Genomic DNA, 20,410 nt, shown 5'->3' on the forward strand with positions numbered 1-20,410 from the left:
GAATTAGTCAGCTAAACATGTCAAACCTGGTTAACAGAACCCAACCCTCCTCTCATGTTCTGTGGAGCTATCTCAGCGATATATACAGGTACCTGAGACCACAAACCGAGTTGCGTAAATATACAGGAACGTGTTAATCCATAAGCAAACAACCAGCTGAGTTCAAAATTACAGTGTAAGAGATGATTCCAACGCCAAAGCCTTCTAAAAGTCTTCCCATGTAAAGAAAAGAAGTATCCTAAAAAACCAGAATGATGTAGAGAGTTAAGGTCAACCAACAAGTTTAAATCGCCCCTTGACATACAGAAACTAAAGAACAACAAAAACTCACTTTTGCAAATGATATGCAAAGCCATCCAATAATATTGGGAATTGCAGCAATCATCAGAGACTGTCCAAGAAAGCACAATAAGAGGTTAAGAAAAGCAAGAAAGAAGAGTTTATTAAAATGGATCGAAAACAGAACAATCAAGAACTATACCCCTTTTCGTCCAATGTATTCAGCGATCTGACCACTGGCAATTGCACCAACCATAGCACCCACATTGGACAAAGAACCAAACACAGAGTACTACAACATGGAGCAATAGATCAAAGTCAAACACAATTCAACAAGCGATGATAAAAACCAGACAAGTCTAGACAGAGATTGGTCTATTACCTCAGACACCGTTAAACCAAGATCCTTGGTGATTGCAGCTTGAGTTGGAGATGAATAACCACACTAATCAAAAGGTTAAAACATAAGAGGTTTAATAAAACAAATCAGAAAATTAAGCAATTATAGTCCTCTAATTTGCTCCAAACACATGGATAAATCATCTCGGTTCACCAAATTTGATCTTCAAATATCATATTTTCAATCTCCAGACTTCCATACAAATCAAACAAAACCCAAGATCATGAAAAAAAAAAGGTTGGGATATATATATATTGCTTTTGGCTTACAGTGAATCCAAATTGAATAGGACCAAGAGCAACGATCAAAACACATGCAAGAACAGAGATGGAGCTGTCACGAATAACTTGAGAGGAACCCATCATACTAGATTGTCTCGAACCCATCCTGTACCAGCTTCCTGTGTGTATGAACGGCCGCCGCAGATCATTCCTACCCTCTTCCGTATCATCCCTGAAACTCATCCTTTTTGATCCTGTTCTACAAATCCCCCTAATCTAATCAAAATCTTTCTTATATCTCAAAAAAGCTTCAAGCTTTCGTCCGTCGCCCCTCTGAAGAGGTCCAATGCAAGATTTCTAAACCAGAGAAATGCCAAATTAAAAAAAAAAAAAAAGAAAAAAAAAAGCCGTCTTTGGACTTTCTTTGTCGATTTGGAAGATCTAAGGAATTGATGACGAGACTTGGATAAGAACGGATTTAAGAAAACCCAAAAAAATTCTAGAGTCTATAAAAGGCTGTAATGTAGTGTTTAATTGCTGGAGGAGAGAACAAGAAAGAAGACTGCTTCAGACAGATTTTTTTTTTAGATCACAGTTAGCAGCAGCCTCATCTCTTTCATTATTAACCATATTTAGAAATTTGTTTGGATTTATGTGGACTTTTTTTTTTTTTTTTTTTTTTTTNGGGAGGAGATTATTTTCTAAAATTTTTACTTTGTCCTCAACCCAAAAAAAAAAAAAAAAACTAATAAAATTATGCAAATTAAGAAAATGTGTTGGCAAAATAATAGATAAGATAACAACCCTCGTTCAAAACGAAATTATTGTGTGGAAATATTTCTGTAAATTTTATACGAACACGCCGGCTTAATATTTAAAATACTAAAAGAATACGAAACTTTATTTATTCTCTTGGATAAAGGCGTCCACATCTTACTTACATCATTAAGTATACAAGACCTACAAGAAAAAAAGTAATCTTATAACGGCATTATTAATCGGCATTATTAATGGAAGAATTTTTTTTTATGTTCTTAAATTAAATATATAGTGAAAATAGTGTTAAATCAGTTGTTAAGATCATAGGTAAAAAAAATGGAAGAACTAATTATGGTGTTCTTAGAATAAAGATATAAAATAAAAACTTATAAAATAACATTTACAAATTATAAAAACTTATAAAATAACATTAATAACATTAACTTATAAAATAACTTAAACATTTTATAAATTATAAAAACTTATAAAATAACATTTAAATTGCTTACTTATATAAAAACAATTGTATACTTATAAATTAATATAATATTCTTAAACATATTACAATTATAAAAACTTATAAATTAACATTTAAATTGCATACTTATATAAATGAAATATTTTTTTTTTTTCCAAAAAATCTCGTCCAATCACATGAAGCCACGTCAAATAAAAACTGGGCTTAAATTAGTTCTACATAAAGAACTAAAAAAAGTGTTCTAAGCCACTATTCATTATTTTTCTAATTTTTTTGGGCTTAGAACACCTGGTGTTCTCCCATTAATGATGGCCTAATAATCTTAGTGTTTCACGAGGGACTAATGATTTTACATACCATAATCTTAAAAACACTCATAATTGGATGATGTCCGAAGAGAAAAACATCTCTCAACGTTCCGCCCTTCAAATTTTTCTCAATCCATCCTTTTTTTTCTCTTCCCTTACGTACTTAAGAAGTAAGAACTTGTTTGTGGTCACTTTGATGATCATCATCGGCTACCAGCATTTGTAGATCAAAACCTATATTCACATTAAAAAGAATCCATTATTGTCACATTTAAGGGGATTAGATATCAGACTTTAATTTATAAATATGGTGGTTTGGCCATTTTGCTGATTATAGAGCATGATCATAAAGACATGTAAAACTAAACTATTCTTATCAAATTAAAAATCTACGAAGATATATTTGCGTTAGTTAAAGAATACTATTCATCTCAAAAAAAAAAAAAAATATATATATATACATTTATGAGGTGTCTATCGTTGTCATCTAAAAAAACGTGCTGAAAAATCACAAATTTACAATATTAGTGAGACTTGTATGCTATCATTGAATACTGAAGAAAAGTCAACAAAATATTCATAAGTCTCTCGTATTCACTATAATAATATTCGTACCATTTGCAATAAATATAATAAATCACGGTTTACGTAAGATCAATTTACTATCTATATATAATTTGTAGTTTACCTCTCGACTTTATAAAAATGTATGTTTATAGATTTTGAAATATAATACCCTGTCTCTAAAAAACGGATTTTGTCAAACAATTTGATTAACATAAGAAAATTAAAGAAAACGCAAAACGAGAGCAACGTGAGCGTATCATATTCATAATCATATCATACCTAACTCGTCTTTGTGGATCTGATATTACTTACTTACTATCTCCATCGATCCATCATTAATTTTTTAATTTTCGTTGACCACAACTTTAGTTTAAAAACATAAGAGAGTAAAGAAACTTATTGATTATTTATTTTTCTTTCCTCCTCATTTCTCACATTGACAATACTTACATCTACATTACTCATAATTATATACTATGGTTTACAAAACTCTTATTATATACTGAACATAAACATAAACATTACTCAATCAGATATTCAATTTACTGTAAATGAAAAACATTATTTAATAACATCAACAACGACTAGTTCTTGTAAATAACTGTCCAGTTTACTGAGCCCAATTCAAAAGACCCAAGCAACCACGTCTGGGCTTATTACTTGAAACCCATATAAAAGGACGTCGGAGCGTGAGGTCCACTCTCATCAAAGTCGCGTTAGATAAGAATTTAACGTTCAAGCAAGCACGAGACGCGCAACCTTCCCCCTTCACTCAGCCGTGGTTAGTCTCCGATTAGGTTTTTGTCGATTCTCCCAAAAAAAAACCCTAATTTTATCAACTCGAACTCTCAATTTCCACCACATGGGTGAACACTCACCTTCTCAACCATCGTCACATACTCATCTCCAAGACCAACCACAATCACCCAATCCCGAAAACCCTAATCCGATCCCCCCGGAAACCAACGATGACGAGTCCACTTCGTCCGCCGGAGTCTCTGGCTCAATCGTCTCATCAACCACCATTGAAGCGCCACGGGTCACTGAGTTAGGCAATGTATCGCCACCACCTTCCAAAATCCCACTCCGTCCTCGAAAAATCCGGAAGCTTTCACCCGACGACGACGCCTCCGGTAACATCGACGGATTCAAGCCGGATCATAACCTTTCTCAGATGATGACGCCGCTCGTGACGGCTACAAAACAACCCGTGAAGAGTAAATTATCACAGTCACGCGCTATAACCGTGCCGAGGTCTCTGACCTGTGAAGGCGAGCTTGAAACAGCGCTTCACCATCTCCAAAGTGTTGATCCTCTGCTCGCGTCGTTGATTGATATCCACCCGCCACCAACGTTCGAGTCTTTTCATACTCCGTTCTTGGCTCTGATTAGAAGCATTCTTTATCAGCAGCTTGCAGCTAAGGCTGGGAACTCAATCTACACACGCTTCGTTGACATGTGCGGAGGTGAAAATGGCGTCGTCCCAGAGAATGTCTTACCTTTGACACCTCAACGGCTTCGTCAAATCGGTGTTTCCGGGCGTAAAGCGAGTTACCTTCACGATCTTGCTAGGAAATATCAAAACGGGATCTTGTCGGATTCTGCAATAGTTAACATGGATGAGAAATCTTTGTTCACGATGCTAACGATGGTCAATGGGATTGGGTCATGGTCGGTTCATATGTTTATGATAAACTCTCTTCATAGACCCGATGTGTTGCCAGTTAATGATCTTGGTGTACGGAAAGGTGTGCAGATGCTTAATGACTTGCCGTATTTGCCTCGCCCATCGCAAATGGAGCAGCTTTGCGAGAAATGGCGTCCGTATAGATCAGTAGCGTCATGGTACATGTGGCGGCTTGTTGAATCTAAAGGTAGACCTCCAAATGCTGCCACTGTGACGGCCGGAGCTCCTCTTTCGTTTCCACAGTTGGAAGACATTCAAGATCAACAACAACAGCATCAGCAGCAACAACAACAACAACAACATCAGCAACAACAGCCTCAGCTTATGGACCCTCTTAATAGTGTGTTCAGTATCGGGTATAGTCAGTTACTTTATCAAACTTAGTATCTCAGTGTTTAATATGCAATACTTGTCATCTACTTTTTACTTTGCTTGAATTTTGGTGCCCTTATTGGTGAATATGTGCTTTAGATAAAGAGAGCATTGGATTGATTGCGTTTTTACTATACTTGCTGTGAGTTAGTACTAACGTGTTTGGTTATTGTCTCCTAAAGTTAATCTCAGTGCTTTAACGCTCTACTTTAACTGTCAACGCCCAGTAGCATGTACTTACAGTTGAGATAGGTTAAATTGGTTTTAGTTTGTAAAGAAAACACTTGTATGAGCGTGCAAGCGGCGTAAGAAGATACTTAGTTTTGTGGAGCTTACAATGTTTGAGAGAATAGAGCATCTATGCAGGGAATTGGTTTAGGGTTGGTTTTCATGGCTGGATAGACCTATTTAATCTTCTGATTATAATTGATAGATTTCTCATGTCAAGTTCGTTGGCTAATCTTCGTCTTGTCCTCAGCCTTAGGCTATGCTCCGTATAGTGATATATGCAGGTTTCAACTTAATCACATTTATGGCAGTGTATATTGTATACCTACTAAAACTAGTTGAGATGGAAGAATGGTACTTTAGGAATTCTAATATTTGAGAGACATCACCTACTTCTGGTATTAATGTTTCACATTTCCCCAAGCAAATGCAAATGACACTAGTCGAATGAATTGCTTACAATAGGATTAACCATGAATACTCATAGCACGATAGGTGAAGCTTTTCTCACCCAAGTCACTGTTTTCTGTAATGCTGAATTTGGTTGCGAATTATGGACTAGTTACAATAATTACAAGGATGTTTATACATCATATTCTTCTAATTTCAGTATGTTTGTCTTCTTTAACAGGGCATGGGGCCAAACGTAGCTGACTTGGGACCATAATTATTGTCTTTCTTGGCGGGATAGGGATTCCGGTCCGGTGGTCTTTGGCTATTGTCTGGTGAAGAAGTCTTTGTTCCGCTTCCGCAGCCAGGAAATAAGAATAAAAAAAGGCTATGGAACAGAAATCTTTATTAGCCCAGTGAAGAGTATGTACGATTTAGTTTAGCTAATGAACTTTTTCATCGATTTTCTTTTGTTGGAGACTTGAACCGTTCTCTAAGCAAACCTCTAGAGCCTCTCCTGATTCGTATTTAAAACAGAGCCACATCTCTATTTCTAAAACAGGGCCACGTCTCCTAATCAAAAATCCAATCCATTTTTTGATTTATTTCATCAACACATGGTTTTTGCTGATGTAGAATAGTCGCAAGAAAGTCATAAAACAGAGGTTATGTCCTTGTTGCGTTGAGTTGTCAAAACACAGTAACAATCTGTAACCACATGGAAGAAAAAAGAAGAAGCCTTTGGTTGATATATCAGTTTTGGGATCTTCTATTATGAGTTTAAAGACAACGGAGTTGATGAAAAAACTTCTGTTTGTTTGTTGCCTTTGTCACTGTAACTGAGACACAGATCCATCTTTCTACACCACACAATTAAAGCTCTGTTTTAGTAAGAAAGAAAGTGAAGCATGGGAGGGTGAGAGACTTGAGAGCCAAACAAAAACTCGTAAGGGTTTTGTAGAAAACAACAAAGCAAGTGTTCTGAAACAGCGAAGTAAGAGGAAGTACTGGTTTTAGCTACAAAACAAGTTGCAACACAAAACCCTCAAGTCTTGTTTTTCAGAAAGAGTAGAGAGCTGATAGGGACAAATCACTGCTTTCCTTTTCATTCATTTCATTTTCCAGCTAACTTTTCTTTTACATACAAAATAAATATTCGATCTAAATGGTTTTACAGAAGAATATTCCATGAACTTTAATCACTTAAAATAACTACATTATGCAAACAACAACTCTCTTGTTACATGCATTTAGCTAACCAGAGATCGGTTTGGATGAACCGGACAGGAAAATTTAATACTTTTAGTAAAACCATGCTGGTGGGATTACGTCAAATCCCAAAATGTCCCTACATCAACACCATAGTGAGAAGCTAAACTTAGGTTTAAAAAAACATACAAAGAAAATTAAAAGAAAAAAAAAACGAAAAAAAAAAAAAAAAAAAATATGTTCCTCTTCTNGTGTGAAAAAAAAAGGAAAAGGTAACTGCGGGGAAGCGTGGAGAGTGGCAGAAAGCCAGAAAGTATAGAGAGCGAGAGAGAGAGTAGAGAGAGAAAATTCAGACAATGTTGGGTTCTACAGTTCTTACTACTTCAAACTGCTTTGTTTTACTTTTTTGGTTTGATTCTCTGTCTGAATATAGACATTTCATATCCTCACAATCCTTTCTTTTTTTTAGTTCATATATATATTTTGGGTTAAGTTAAGTTCATAATTTGTGTATTAATATATAACCATTGTTGACGTCAAAATTCATTTATAATTTTATTTTTGATTTAACTTCACCTGGTATCTCTTAGTAAAGGGATATCCAAAATTCCCCTGTAAATTTAATTAGTAATTTACTTATGGTTGTGTTCTTGAATCGTAATACACCGATTTAAGTCTACTCGTCCCAAAGCAACAAAGAGACAAAACAAGATCATTGTTAGCGGATCCTATTGTGATGAGTGACAATTAGGAGATAAATATGGTTTATATACAAATATAATTAAATAGACTTAAATCCTAAGATTAGATACAGATAGCATCATTGTTTGTGTATACAAACATAGAGTTGTACCTTAAACTTTTTAATGACACGAGCCCGAAAGTAAACTAACTACCAAAGTCATCGTACTTCGATAATAAACTAATATAAATATTGAAATAATTAATTAATTAATGGGATCTGATGATAAGATTGATAATCGTATTAAGCATGATTTGTTTATTTGACTTTAATTTTGTTTTCTAGGTCAAAAAGGTTGAATATGTACACTGTTCCAATCCAATGCGTAATTAGGTCTATAGTGTTGAATTTTTGATGTTACATAATGTTGAGACATGATGATCTAAATCGTATCAAATATAGATCTTCAAATTCTTGTTTGGGGTAAGCTTGTCAGAGAACAGATGATGTTTCCAAGATCATTAAAATTGGTAAACTTTTTGAGTGAAAATGTAAAGCAATGTTCATAATCTTGGAATATATACATATACTGTTCGTATATTTTTTACTTTTAACACTGATTACTACCATTCTATAGTAGAGGTCGTTCTCTGCAATAGATAATCCAGAGTTACGTTGTTGACATTTTAATTATTTTTTTTAAAGAAGATAAAGTAACAATATATTACACTTTTTAATTTGAAAAAATAGCTGCATTTATTTATTAACCATTTCTTATGGATTTGCTGAGAATATGATTCACAATTTAGCAGAAACCTCATCTAAAGAAATAGTGGTAGAACCAGGAAATCAAAAGCTGCTTTTTAAGTAAACAATATACATTTGTTAGACGGTGCCAAAAAAAAATTCGAAATTAGTACATAATTAGTTTGGGTTTTATTATATATATAATTCGATTCGATATTTAGTAAATCAAATCCAAATAAAATGGTTAGAAAGAGAGAGAATGAGGTCATAATGCTAAAGGGGACAAAACATGTTATGGTAGAGAAGTAATTATCGTGTGACAGGTTGTCCATGGGAAATTCTGCAGAGGCTATGACGATTACTTTTTTGTTTTTATCAAAATTAATTAATTTGACATTTTTTTTTGGTTTTGCAACCATTTTTATATGCTGTACAGTATTAGTATTATTTTTTAATCTTCTGAAAGTAATATGTGTCTAAATTATTCCACTCGAATGGATCATTTGTTAAATATTTACTAATAGTAAAATATATATTCTGACTCCTGACTAAACAAGTGTAAAAGCAAGAGATCCATAATTATATAGTTCTACAAGTATATTGTGAATTTGTGATTAATTAATTACATATTTCATCAAATTACTCTCTTTCATAATATATGTATATATATATATTAGGAGACTATTCAAAAGAGAAACAAATGCATGATGAGTAAAAAATTCAAAAAAAATATGGATGCACATTGATGATATATCATTTTTTTGATGATATATCATTACTCTATATTCAGATAATAAGCTTCAAACAGAGAAACATCTCCATGCTAGATGACATGGTCCACACAAAAATATGGTTTTCTTGAGTATTATTAATCTTGAAGACTTGTAGGCTTGTAGCAAGTTGTATTAAACTTGAAAAAAAACAACATGTAATTTATACATTTAAAGGGAAAAGTAAAAAAAACAAACAAAAAAAAGGATAGATAGGTAAGATAACTACATAAATAATAAAGTGAATAGAAAAGAAGAAAAGACATGAGTAAGAAGAAATGGTGTTTGGACAAATTAGGGTTTAAGGGTTTGAAAATTAAGGAGAGAGAGAGATGTAATAATGAAGAGAGGGGAGAGAGAATGGGGTCCATAATGTGGCAGGGCATGTGGCTGGGCTTCCAACTTGACCTTGTCGGTTGTTCTCTGCACTGCCCTTCTCTGCAACCCACACACTTATATATCTCTCATCTCATCAATAAAAAGCCTAATTTTTCTTTTCATTTAACCCCTCTCTTTTTTTTTTTCGTATATTCAGCATTACATCATTAAGTAAGGAAATTTAGCTAGCTTATCATTCAAATTCATATCGGTTCTTGAAAGATTGATGTTTTACCATTTTTACTGTTTCACAAAAAAAAAAAACTGATTTTCTACCTTGTTTCTCTAATTTTATTAACTAAACTTTAATAGATTGTAGAGTTCAAGATACCATGATTGTAAATAATTACATTTACTAGTTTACTATTGGTTCACAGTTTGTAGTTTCTTAATACGGTATATGTGAAGATATTCTTAAGAAACAGAAAGTGTATGTATTACTTTGTTAAAACGGATAAGAGAGTGTATTATCAACAAAACAACAGCTTCAATAGTAATAATAGTTGTATATAGTGACAAATGACTGTAGCAATACAGTATATAGAGAGCAAATAGAACAAAAAAGGGAAAAAAAAAAGTATGATCCGTTGGCACAAATTACAACGTTTTCACTAATTAATCAGAGTTTATTTAATTATTATTATCGGTTGACTATTAAAATTGTTTATTACTCCATGCTTACAGGAAATTAGCTGCTGGAACATACAGAGGCAGCAGCCTAATCCCATTTCGGGTTTTTTTTTTTGTTTTTTTTTTTACATTTACAAATCATCCCAATTTTTTTTGTTCCCTCCAATTTTCAAGTAGTAGTACATTTTTACAAATACGATATGATAGTAACGCGTTAATGACGTACTGTACACAGTACACAGTCAAAAATGAGCTCATACTACAAAACCCGAGAGATAGAATGTCAATAATTGCATCAGTTTCATGCGAGCCGAGTGACACATATTACGAAATTTTGAGCTTCAAAGTTACTATTCAACCATTATATGTTTCGAATAGAACAATCAAATTCCTTCCAAAAAAAAAAGTTTCATTTCATTCTAAACGAATATGTATCATGTATATGCAATGTTAATATCTACATCGGTGCTGTTCGTACAAGGAGTTGGATGCAGATACAGATTATTGTTTGCTTAGTGATACTTAAAGAAATAAATCAGAGATATTTGGATCCATTTTAAAAACTCATCCAAAAATTTTTGAATATCTAGATGAGATATTTTTGAGAGTTTGGCTACAGTAATCTCATCCTGAAATTGTAAATAACGATAATACCCCTAATTTTAATTCTCAAATTTACGAACCCTAAATCTCCCAAACTCAATTGTAGAAGCTCTCTGTTTCGTTCTCCAACCACAAAAGCTCGAATCCATTGAAGTTCGCAGCTCTGGTTTCATTATCCACCATAGAAGAAGCTCGCAGCTCTGGTTCTTATCAGTTTTGCTATCTCTGATTTTTTCCGATTCTCTGATTTTGCTCTTGGGTGTTTATTAAATGATGAGATTTAGCTTTTGTTCTTATCAGTTTTGCTATCTCTGATTTTTGTTATCTTTGATTTTTTCCATTTGGGTGTTTATGAAACGATGAATTTAGCTTGTGTTCTTAAGAGATTTAGCTGTGTTCTTAAGAGATTTGTTATCTATGAAACGATGAGGTTTGTGACTTTACTTATTTCAATTGCAGATTGTGCAATCAAAGAGTAAATGATGACATCTGTACCATGCAGTGATGTAAGTATCCTAATCTACTTCTCTGCTACTTATGTTTGTGATTTGTGATCCGATTTATGTGTCTTCAGTTGTAGTTAGTATGGTCTTTGTGATTGGTTTATGTGTTTTAGCCTTTGCCTTATGTTTCTTGTGATTAGTTTCTGATTTGTGATTGCTTTATGTGTTTATACTCTACTATGTTTAGCCTTTGCCTTATGTGTCTTGTGATTGGTTTAGAATCTAATATGGAATGATGAACAAAGCCGGTTTTATCTTGAACTTTGACTTGAAGAGAGTTTAAAAGGCAATATTAGAAACCACGTAGTGAATGAAGCTGGGAAACAAACGATTACATCCAAGTTCTATAATGCATTTGGTGAGAAGCATACTTGGATAAAATTTAGGAGCAAGTTTAATACTTGTAAAAAGCAATACACAGCTTTCAGGAAATTGACTCATAATAGAACTGGAATGAGCTATTATCCCAATGGGTCCATAGACATGAGTGATGATTGGTGGGATGAGCGTTGTAAGGTATATAGCTTCCTCTTTAGAATTTTTTTTCTTCTTTTGTGGTCTCTAGTTTATCTAAGTATAATTTTTATTTTAGGAGTGGCCTGGAGCTAAAAAGATAAAGGATAAACCAGTGCCAAACACTGCTTTAATGGAAAAACTGTTTGGGTCAGTTCATATAACTGGAGCTGAGGGTTGGAGTGCTCAACAGGGTGAAAACCATTTAGACAACAACATGATGTTAGATGACGATGAGGCTGCTGAATCAAGACAAGAACATGATGCTCCTGCAGCTTCCAATGCTCCTGCAGCTTCCAATGCTCCCTCAACTTCCAATGTACCAAAGTATCCTCGAAAAAGACGTGCAAGACAAGGTGTGGAAGGACAAGCAGTGGCAGATGTGATAAGGGATAATATTCAATCGCGTGATGAGATACTTTCCTACAAGAATCAACTCATGGAGAGTCACCCTGACCATAGGTCCTGTTCGTTTCGTGATCTAGACGCAAAATCTGGATTTTGTATCTGGACGCAGTATCTTGATGCATCATCCAGATACTGTTCGTTTGTGTTTTTGGTTCATTCATCCAGAAATTGTATCTAGATACATGTATGTTTGTTTGGTTATTTAGTAGATGTATCTAGATATAAAAAATGAGAAATGACCAAAAAGTCATTTATTTTGTGTTGAAGATGTTAGTGATTTTGGTTATGGATTATATAAATAATTTTTTAAAAATATTTAAAAATGAAATCATCTTTTATAATTTATAAATAAATTCTTATTTATTTAATTTATATAATTTAAAAATATTTTGATATATCATCTCTAAAATTTTATCAATTAACATCACTCAATATTTTTAAATAACACAAAACACATTAAGCATGTATTTCATTTCTAAAATAACACAAAAAAAAAACTTTTAACTTCTTTAACTTATGACTCTTAGAATAGGATCCAACAAAACCTTATTACAATCAAAATTTTGGTAATCTTATACTTCAAAACAATCATAATTTTAAAGGATTAACTAGAATCCTTTTTGGCTAGAAACAATTACATACCAAAGACCTTAATAATGAAAACAGTTAAGTTATGGGATACCACACAACGATCAGTCACGGTTTACGGACACCTCCTAGATAGTCTTTTGCCTCTACTCTTCATGAGTTGATTGATCGTTGAAGAATAAATTAAATAAAATAAATTAATTAAAAAAAATAACTACATTTATCAGGACACACTCTCATATAGAAAAACAAAAAAAAAAATCTCTTTCAGGCCAAACACACACACATTCACTACAAAATTGAACTCAATAGTCAAAGTACACATCTTAATTAACAAAATTTCAATTATTGTTGTTGAAAATAGAGTAAATTAATTAGCCTAATACATTACAACACAAATAGTATTTTCCTCATTTTATTATTTTCTGTATGTTTTCTTTTTTCCATTTTACAGAGGATTTATAAGTCTGATAAAAGTGTCCACTCTAATAGGCTAATTATACTGATGCTTTTTCTATAAAACTCAAAATAACATTCTGATATTCATTTAAAATTATAGGATAATTAAACCTTTTGTAAATACACAAAAATGAATAGAAGTAACTCAAAATTAACTAAATTTCTGTTCATTATTAAAAATTATTAAAACAGCATGTCAAAAAGAAAAGAAGAAGCTAAAATAGAGATAAATACAGGTTAATTATATTAATGGAAGACGTATATATATATATATAAAAGAGTAAACTTAATATATAGTAGGGTATATGATATTAGTCTCATCTCTCACAAAGGGCTCAGCTCTTATCTCTTCTTTTCTCATGGCCTCACCACAAGCAACCAAATTGTCTCTTATAATCGGATCTCAAAGGTTGGCTTGTTGGGAGCACTGAGACATCAAACATGGTTTCTTCTTTCTTTCACCCTTAAAAACCCCCCCAATTAGCCCTAAAATAAACCTCCCTTTTACAGTTTAATTCCTCAAACCTATCTCTCTCTCTCTCTCACCATTAAAACCCTTCACAAGCAAAAAAAAAAAAAAAAAGCTTTGAGCTTTAAATGAGTTTAAGGTCCTCTCGATCTCTACTACGGTTCCTGCAAAACAATAAAAAGAAACTGGGTTATTTCCTCGTGTACTTCTTCGTCTTATCTCATCTCTGTAAGTATCTGAATCTCACTGTCTTTAATTTTCTTATTTCTTTCCTTATTAGTAACTTCATTAATATGTTCTTTTTCAGGCATAAATTTAACAAACTTCACTGAGATCACTGGTAACATAAAAAAAAAAAAAAAATCTTTTTGTTCTCTTTAATTTGAATCCTTGTGGGTTTTTAATTTTTAATTTTTAAACTCCAAGAAAAGAGAAAAAAAATGGATATGAGAAGCCATGAAATGATAGAGAGAAGAAGAGATGACAATGGCAACAATGGTGGTGTTATAAGTAACATCATTACTACTAATGATGATAATTGCAATGGTAACAACAACAACACTCGTGTCTCTTGCAACTCTCAAACCCTAGATCACCACCAGTCCAAGTCTCCCTCTTCGTTTTCCATCTCCGCCGCTGTTAAATCATCCACCGTACGGTACCGTGAGTGTCTGAAGAACCACGCGGCTACCGTCGGCGGTAGTGTACACGACGGATGCGGCGAGTTCATGCCGAGCGGTGAAGAAGGAACTATCGAAGCTCTCAGATGTGCTGCTTGTGATTGTCACCGTAATTTCCACCGGAAGGAGATCGACGGTGTCGGAAGCTCAGATTTAATCCCTCACCACCGTCATCACCACCACCACCACCATAACCAGTACGGCGGAGGAGGAGGAGGGAGAAGACCACCGCCGCAGAATATGATGCTTAACCCACTCATGCTTCCTCCGCCGCCGAATTATCAGCCGATTCATCACCACAAGTATGGAATGAGTCCTCCCGGAGGTGGGGGAATGGTGACGCCGATGAGCGTAGCTTACGGAGGAGGAGGAGGAGCTGAGTCGTCGAGTGAGGATCTGAATCTGTATGGGCAATCTAGCGGAGAGGGAGCAGGTGCGGCGGCGGGGCAAATGGCGTATTCGATGTCGTCGTCGAAGAAACGGTTCAGGACAAAGTTCACGACGGAGCAGAAGGAGAGGATGATGGAGTTTGCGGAGAAGCTAGGGTGGAGGATGAACAAGCAAGACGAAGAAGAGCTTAAAAGATTCTGCGGTGAGATCGGAGTTAAGAGACAAGTCTTCAAAGTTTGGATGCATAACAACAAGAACAATGCCAAGAAACCACCAACTCCTACTACTCTCTAAATCACTCTGATCATGATTTGATCATCAACTTGTTCTCTTAATTTGAGTGATTATGTAAGAGATTTACTTTAATCTCTTTGTTGTTGTTGTTGTTGTTGTGTTTTTTAATGTTTTTTTCTAGGTTTTTGTAGTTTGTACGATCTTTGGATCAATCAATGGATCTTTTGTTTGCTTAGTTAATGTTTTTAATTTGGATTTTGCTTTTAGTCTCTTTTTGTGTGTGTGTTTATTTTTTTCTTTTTCGATTTTTGTTTGGCTTTTACGAAGATCGTACTTGTAATCAGCTTCTGTTACTTACTAGTATTAGTTTATGCTTCTGTCTTTTTTTACATTTAAGCTTAACACAACCAAAATTGTGTTGTACTAAACTTAGATACCCATATATAACATTACAACTAACATTTTCATATACGAGTCTTACTTACAAAATAAACATTCCGACCTAAACGTCAATCGCAAACATTATACTACTTGTATATATAAATATATAATCATCATTTAGCTAGTGCTAACAAAATGAAACAGATATACAATAAAAGGTAAGCACAACTATTTCTAGCAGATAAGCTTATTTATGCCAATATTAACATTTTTGCTATATTGTAACGAAACAAGATTTTTGAAACTATATTATAAATATATGATAAATTATATGCATACGCAAGCGTTATGATCAAAGTTGAACTTTTTTTTGAATGTTTGATGTGAAATATGTCCAAAATTGTAACCATATGATTTGAGTCTACTGTAGATCTGTCACCTTCCAAATTTGTACCAAAAAGAAAAACATGTGAAAAGAAAATTGGAAAAAAAAAAAACAGAAAAAAGAGAGAAGATTCTCATTGTTATAAAGTTTCACAGATATGGCCAAAATTATAGAACTCACGACCTATGTATCTTCTTCTTTTTTTTTTCTGTGTCGTCACGACCTATGTATCTAAGCTACCCATATGTAATAATTGGTTGGTTATAAATGATATTTTTTCGAGTTTCTTTTGCGACAATTTTGTGTGGGAAACTGTTGATAAATATTAATTTCATGAAATCTAATTCTCATCGAATTTATGTTTCTTCCTTTGAGAAAAAGATTGTGGGCCAAAAGAGTTTATACTTAAAAGCTTCTCCCATATTAACAGTATGTTTGTAATGTACAATAACCAAAAAGTAAAAGATCCTTCTTCTTCCGTATGACACTCTAACGACATCGTTTCGTGTTTAGTCGGCCACCATGTTGATTATATGTTGGGCTGGTTCAACGTTTTAAGGCCTTACTATAATAATAATCATCAGCCCAGTAACCCATTGGTATTGTTGGAGTGATTTATTTAAGCTCATGTATTTCTTGTTTGTGTCACCAAAAAAAAAAGAAACAAATTCTATCTTAAGGTACTTTTTTCATTGATATTTTAATACTAAATTTTCACGATTATAGAAGAAAATTATTTTCATTTATGATTTTAATTTAAGCTCATATTATTAAAAATCTCTATTTTACTTTTTTTAATGAAAATTTATGATTTTTATACTAGATATATATAGCAGCCACATTTTTTTTGGAGGAGACAGCAAAGTAATTAGATAAGCTAAATTAAACAGTCATCGCTTTATCAATTGATCAGTCAAGCCGAAGAGGGGATATGCACTGTCAATATAATTTTTTTTATTTTTTTTTGTGGATGATATTTTAAGTTAATAGATTAATTCTGAAAAATTATACTAAGTATTACTAGTAATGAGATACAGTATACTTATTGGTTTTTCTTCTTTCGGCACGCTTTTTGTATAAATCACTCTTCCCCATTTCCTAAATTAGGCAAAACAATATTCTTGTCGGCTCTAAAAAAGTTTATTATATTCTCTAGTTGGATTGTATCACCATTTGTATTTACATAATAATAAGCCAAGTTTTAATTTCTTCAATTAAAATAGAACACAAATTAAGACAATAATTTCTTCAATTAAAATAGAACACAAATTAAAATAGAAAACAAATTAAGACAATACTATGATCTGTTCTGAGCAGAAAAATTAGAGAGAGAGAGAGAGAGAGAGAGAAATACGAAAGAGAATGATCAATACAAACATAACTAACTAATCAGAAGACAAAAGAATCACATATCCATCTGAATCTTTACAAGGTCTTCTTCACAAGTTGATGCATAAACTTCGACCTTCACGCTGGTGTGATAAACTTAGATCTTCAAATTCTTCATCATCCTGTACAAGAGTTAATACAGCATAAATAAAGGCATAATTAATTAATTAATTAATAATTCAAGCATGTTGATTAGATTCCAATCACATAGAGATATTTAATTAACAACTTGAAGATATCGTTAAGTAAAGGTTTCTAAACTCGAGTTTTGCTATTATAACAACTTGTTATATAAATAACACTATGTCAACCACCGACCATGGACAGAAGTAGAATTAAGCAATTTATCCATTTATGTACATGTATCTTATCATGATATGATGTTGTGTGCTTCAAAAATAATTAAGACAATGTGCATGTGATAATGATGTAAAAGAAAGGATTAGATTTCATGTGAACATTTCCCTCTAGTGTGTTAATTGGTTTGTTTCATGCTTAGATTATAGAAATTGGTTATTTAAAATACAAAATTAATTTGCATTTATATTTAATAAAAAACATCGGATATAAGTTGCCTTAAGAAACTCAAACTTATTTTATAAAATATACAAAAGGTACGTTTTCCATTTATTATGATTACTTAAGAATTGTTTGACCAAACCCATATTTTTTTTAAAAAAGTTGAAGTAAAAAACGAGATGTAAACACAACAGACAAGAAAAAACACAAAAGACGTTTAGAAAAAAAAAAAAAAAAAAAAAAAAAGGATCCATAANCTAACGTTCATAATTAAAATATATTTTGGACGAACTAGTCATATATATCTACATAGAGCACATTCAAACCAAATATATAGAAGAAGTTTTGGAGAGAATTTCTCATAATCAAAATTGTGAGAATCTCATATTAATATTTCGTTATATACCTCGAGTTTAAGTCGTTGGTGCCTCTGGATTTAGAGTTGAAGGTCTTGTTCTTGTATTTGGGCAAAGGGACACGACCAGTCTCGATGTTGATGAGATCCTCAACGAGAATGTCATAGTGACGCTTCACTTCCTCTACAGATTTCCCTTCGATAGCTTTTGCAACATTGTGCCACCGGTCGGGTGTGTCCTTGTCGTAAATTGCCAAGGCCCTCTCGAACATCTTGTTTTGATCAAACGTCCATGATGAAGAGATTGAACTTTTAGAGTTTGACGCCATTTTTTTTTACAACTTGAGATGGAAAGGAAAAAATAGATAAAAGAGAGAGTGAGTGATGAGAGTTGATGTAAAATGAATAGCAAGGAAGGGTTCCTTATAAGAGCATGTGCATTGGTGTAGGACAATTTTTGGTCCTTCAAATATATTAATCTTATTTTGAGAGTTTTTAAGTTTAGTACGAGCATTGGTGTCCTTCAGAGTTGGTCCCCTGGAAAAAATAATAGTATTTTTAATTTAGAAAATTAATTATTTAAATTAATAAATAAAAACATATTAAAGTTTTAATTTAAATAAAACATATAACATTGACATTAAAAACATAAAAAAATTAAAAAGTTACAAAAACATGAAAAAAAACAAAATATACAATTAAAACATGAAAGATAAAAAACATAAACCATACAAACATCAAAGATAAAAACAAACATTTTATTCAATTCATATAATTTTTCTCATTCCAAAGATTATTGTGACCTTCTTCGCGGTTTCTTGGGATAAATATCCGTTTCTTTGGCTCTATTGGTTCTTCAATGAGATTAGAATTTTCGGGATAATTATCAAAATAAGCATCAAAATCATCATCCATACCATCTCTTTGGTAGTGATAATGGTATGATGAAGATGCCATTAAAAAAAAAAAAGTGTAGATGTTGTTTTGTTATTGAGAAAGAAAGCGAGTACAAAAGAGCCAAAGAAACGTTGATCTTCTTTCGTTTGTTTGGTATTGTTTTGTTATTGAGAAAATGAGTACAAAAGAAAAGAGAAGTGTAGATGTTCTTTAGTTATTGAGAAGCATATATATACGAAAAGGATACATTGATCCGTGATACCACAAACTACCAAAAGCTTATTACATTGACCCGTGATACCACAAACTACCAAAAGCTTACATTGATCCGTGATACTTACCAAAACCAAAAGCTTACAAACAACACTTCACATACAAAGACGATTGAGAAAACAGGATACTATACGTGATATCCGTGATCAATACCAAAACCATCAATACAAAACCATTTCTAATCCTATTTCTGGTCTTCCGTAGCTCAAATATTTCCTTCTCTAACCGGTCTATTGTCTGCGCTGTCTCATAATTAGTCGAGATTGGAAGGTTATCTACCTTCTGAGACAGGACTTCACATTGTCTGCCCATCTCTCTAATCTCCTCCATAACAGCTTCATCCCACCACTTGTGAATATGCATCTCTCCATCATCAACATTCCCACATGTGAAGAACCTGCATTAACATATATAATTACCAAATCACTTAATAATCAGTTAAACATAGCAATATGAAGATAAGAGGGGTTGTAGCATACCGTCTGTTGTAACTTGTAGATAAGAGGGGCTGACCACCACAATAGCATACCTTCGGGAATCCGAACTCAACCTCAGGTTGAGGAGGGTATTGAGTCGCCTGAGCATTCATGAAGCTACTCTCAGCCTCATCCATCCGAATCAAAGCTTCTATCTCACTGTCCACAGCTTGATCTGACGAATCAGGCTGAGAGTAGTTGTAGTCTTGGCCCATCTTATTTATTTGAAACATATACACACAGAGAATAGTTGACACATTCAGAAACACAAGGATAATAGATTACTCATACAACCACTTAAAAACCACTACAAAGACAACCACAACGACCACTACAAAGACAACCACAACAATTACAAAACCGAGTCCACCAAACAACAATATATGGACATATCTGTAGCTAAAGGAATCGATTATTTACCTCTTACTCGATGATTGTTGCTACTGCTTCCCGTTATGTGTGGCTTTCTTCAGGTGACGCTGAGGAAACTCATGAAAAACAAACAATTGCAAGGTTATACTCGGTTTAGCATAAAAGAATCCACATAATCAATACAAACTGACAACAATCTTAACAGACAAAGCCATAAACTCGGACAGTCAACTAGCTAAACCCATAAACATAAACCAAAAACCTAATTATAACAAAAAATTGACACACTCAACCATCGATACCAAAAAAATAATCCAATACCCTAAATCGAAACAAAAATCAGAGAGATCATATATCTAAAAACACATAGTAAACTATCCAAACAAATTCCCGAAACCCTAAATCGCGAAA

The 20,410-nt window shown here is 33.2% G+C and overlaps 6 protein-coding genes across 8 annotated transcripts in view; 3 read left to right on the forward strand and 3 right to left on the reverse strand.

The window, feature by feature from the left end:
- Positions 1-1,518, reverse strand: part of LOC104751393 (sugar transporter ERD6-like 6) — a 4,424-nt gene extending 2,906 nt beyond the window's left edge. The window contains exons 1-6 of the mRNA XM_010473326.2: positions 949-1,518; positions 662-724; positions 482-571; positions 332-391; positions 173-238; positions 27-92 (exon numbers count right to left, since the gene is read on the reverse strand). Coding sequence (XP_010471628.1) covers positions 27-92; positions 173-238; positions 332-391; positions 482-571; positions 662-724; positions 949-1,143 — 540 coding nt within the window. The 5' untranslated portion in view covers positions 1,144-1,518. The remainder of the gene's footprint in view (positions 1-26; positions 93-172; positions 239-331; positions 392-481; positions 572-661; positions 725-948) is intronic.
- Positions 3,734-6,303, forward strand: LOC104751394 (DNA-3-methyladenine glycosylase-like). 2 transcript variants are annotated; one of them, XM_010473328.2, is made up of 3 exons: positions 3,734-4,958; positions 4,995-5,055; positions 5,931-6,303. In XM_010473328.2, exons 1-3 carry the CDS (start codon positions 3,875-3,877, stop codon positions 5,947-5,949), a joined length of 1,164 nt encoding a protein of 387 aa, XP_010471630.1. In that variant the 5' UTR covers positions 3,734-3,874; the 3' UTR covers positions 5,950-6,303. The 2 variants fall into 2 exon arrangements, with proteins under 2 accessions (XP_010471630.1, XP_010471629.1); XM_010473327.2 differs by having other exon boundaries at positions 3,734-5,055.
- Positions 10,934-12,407, forward strand: LOC104753850. The gene is made up of 2 exons (XM_019238035.1): positions 10,934-11,727; positions 11,804-12,407. Exons 1-2 carry the CDS (start codon positions 11,665-11,667, stop codon positions 12,308-12,310), a joined length of 570 nt encoding a protein of 189 aa, XP_019093580.1. The 5' UTR covers positions 10,934-11,664; the 3' UTR covers positions 12,311-12,407.
- On the forward strand, positions 13,489-15,192 carry LOC104751395 (zinc-finger homeodomain protein 5-like). Its single transcript, XM_010473329.2, has 3 exons — positions 13,489-13,876; positions 13,956-13,988; positions 14,080-15,192. The coding sequence occupies exon 3, from the start codon at positions 14,089-14,091 to the stop codon at positions 15,010-15,012; it is 924 nt and encodes a 307-aa protein (XP_010471631.1). The 5' UTR covers positions 13,489-13,876; positions 13,956-13,988; positions 14,080-14,088; the 3' UTR covers positions 15,013-15,192.
- LOC104751396 (protein RADIALIS-like 6) lies at positions 16,950-18,419 on the reverse strand. Its single transcript, XM_010473330.2, has 2 exons — positions 18,033-18,419; positions 16,950-17,229 (listed from the first exon to the last, which is right to left on the reverse strand). Exons 1-2 carry the CDS (start codon positions 18,308-18,310, stop codon positions 17,205-17,207), a joined length of 303 nt encoding a protein of 100 aa, XP_010471632.1. The 5' UTR covers positions 18,311-18,419; the 3' UTR covers positions 16,950-17,204.
- On the reverse strand, positions 19,139-20,298 carry LOC104751397. Of its 2 annotated transcripts, XM_019238027.1 has the most exons (3): positions 20,048-20,298; positions 19,631-19,842; positions 19,139-19,548 (listed from the first exon to the last, which is right to left on the reverse strand). In XM_019238027.1, exons 2-3 carry the CDS (start codon positions 19,840-19,842, stop codon positions 19,233-19,235), a joined length of 528 nt encoding a protein of 175 aa, XP_019093572.1. In that variant the 5' UTR covers positions 20,048-20,298; the 3' UTR covers positions 19,139-19,232. The 2 variants fall into 2 exon arrangements, with proteins under 2 accessions (XP_019093572.1, XP_019093571.1); XM_019238026.1 differs by lacking the exon at positions 20,048-20,298 and having other exon boundaries at positions 19,631-20,032.

The sequence above is a fragment of the Camelina sativa genome, chromosome 16 (genome assembly GCF_000633955.1).
Source record: "Camelina sativa cultivar DH55 chromosome 16, Cs, whole genome shotgun sequence".
NCBI lineage: Eukaryota > Viridiplantae > Streptophyta > Magnoliopsida > Brassicales > Brassicaceae > Camelina > Camelina sativa.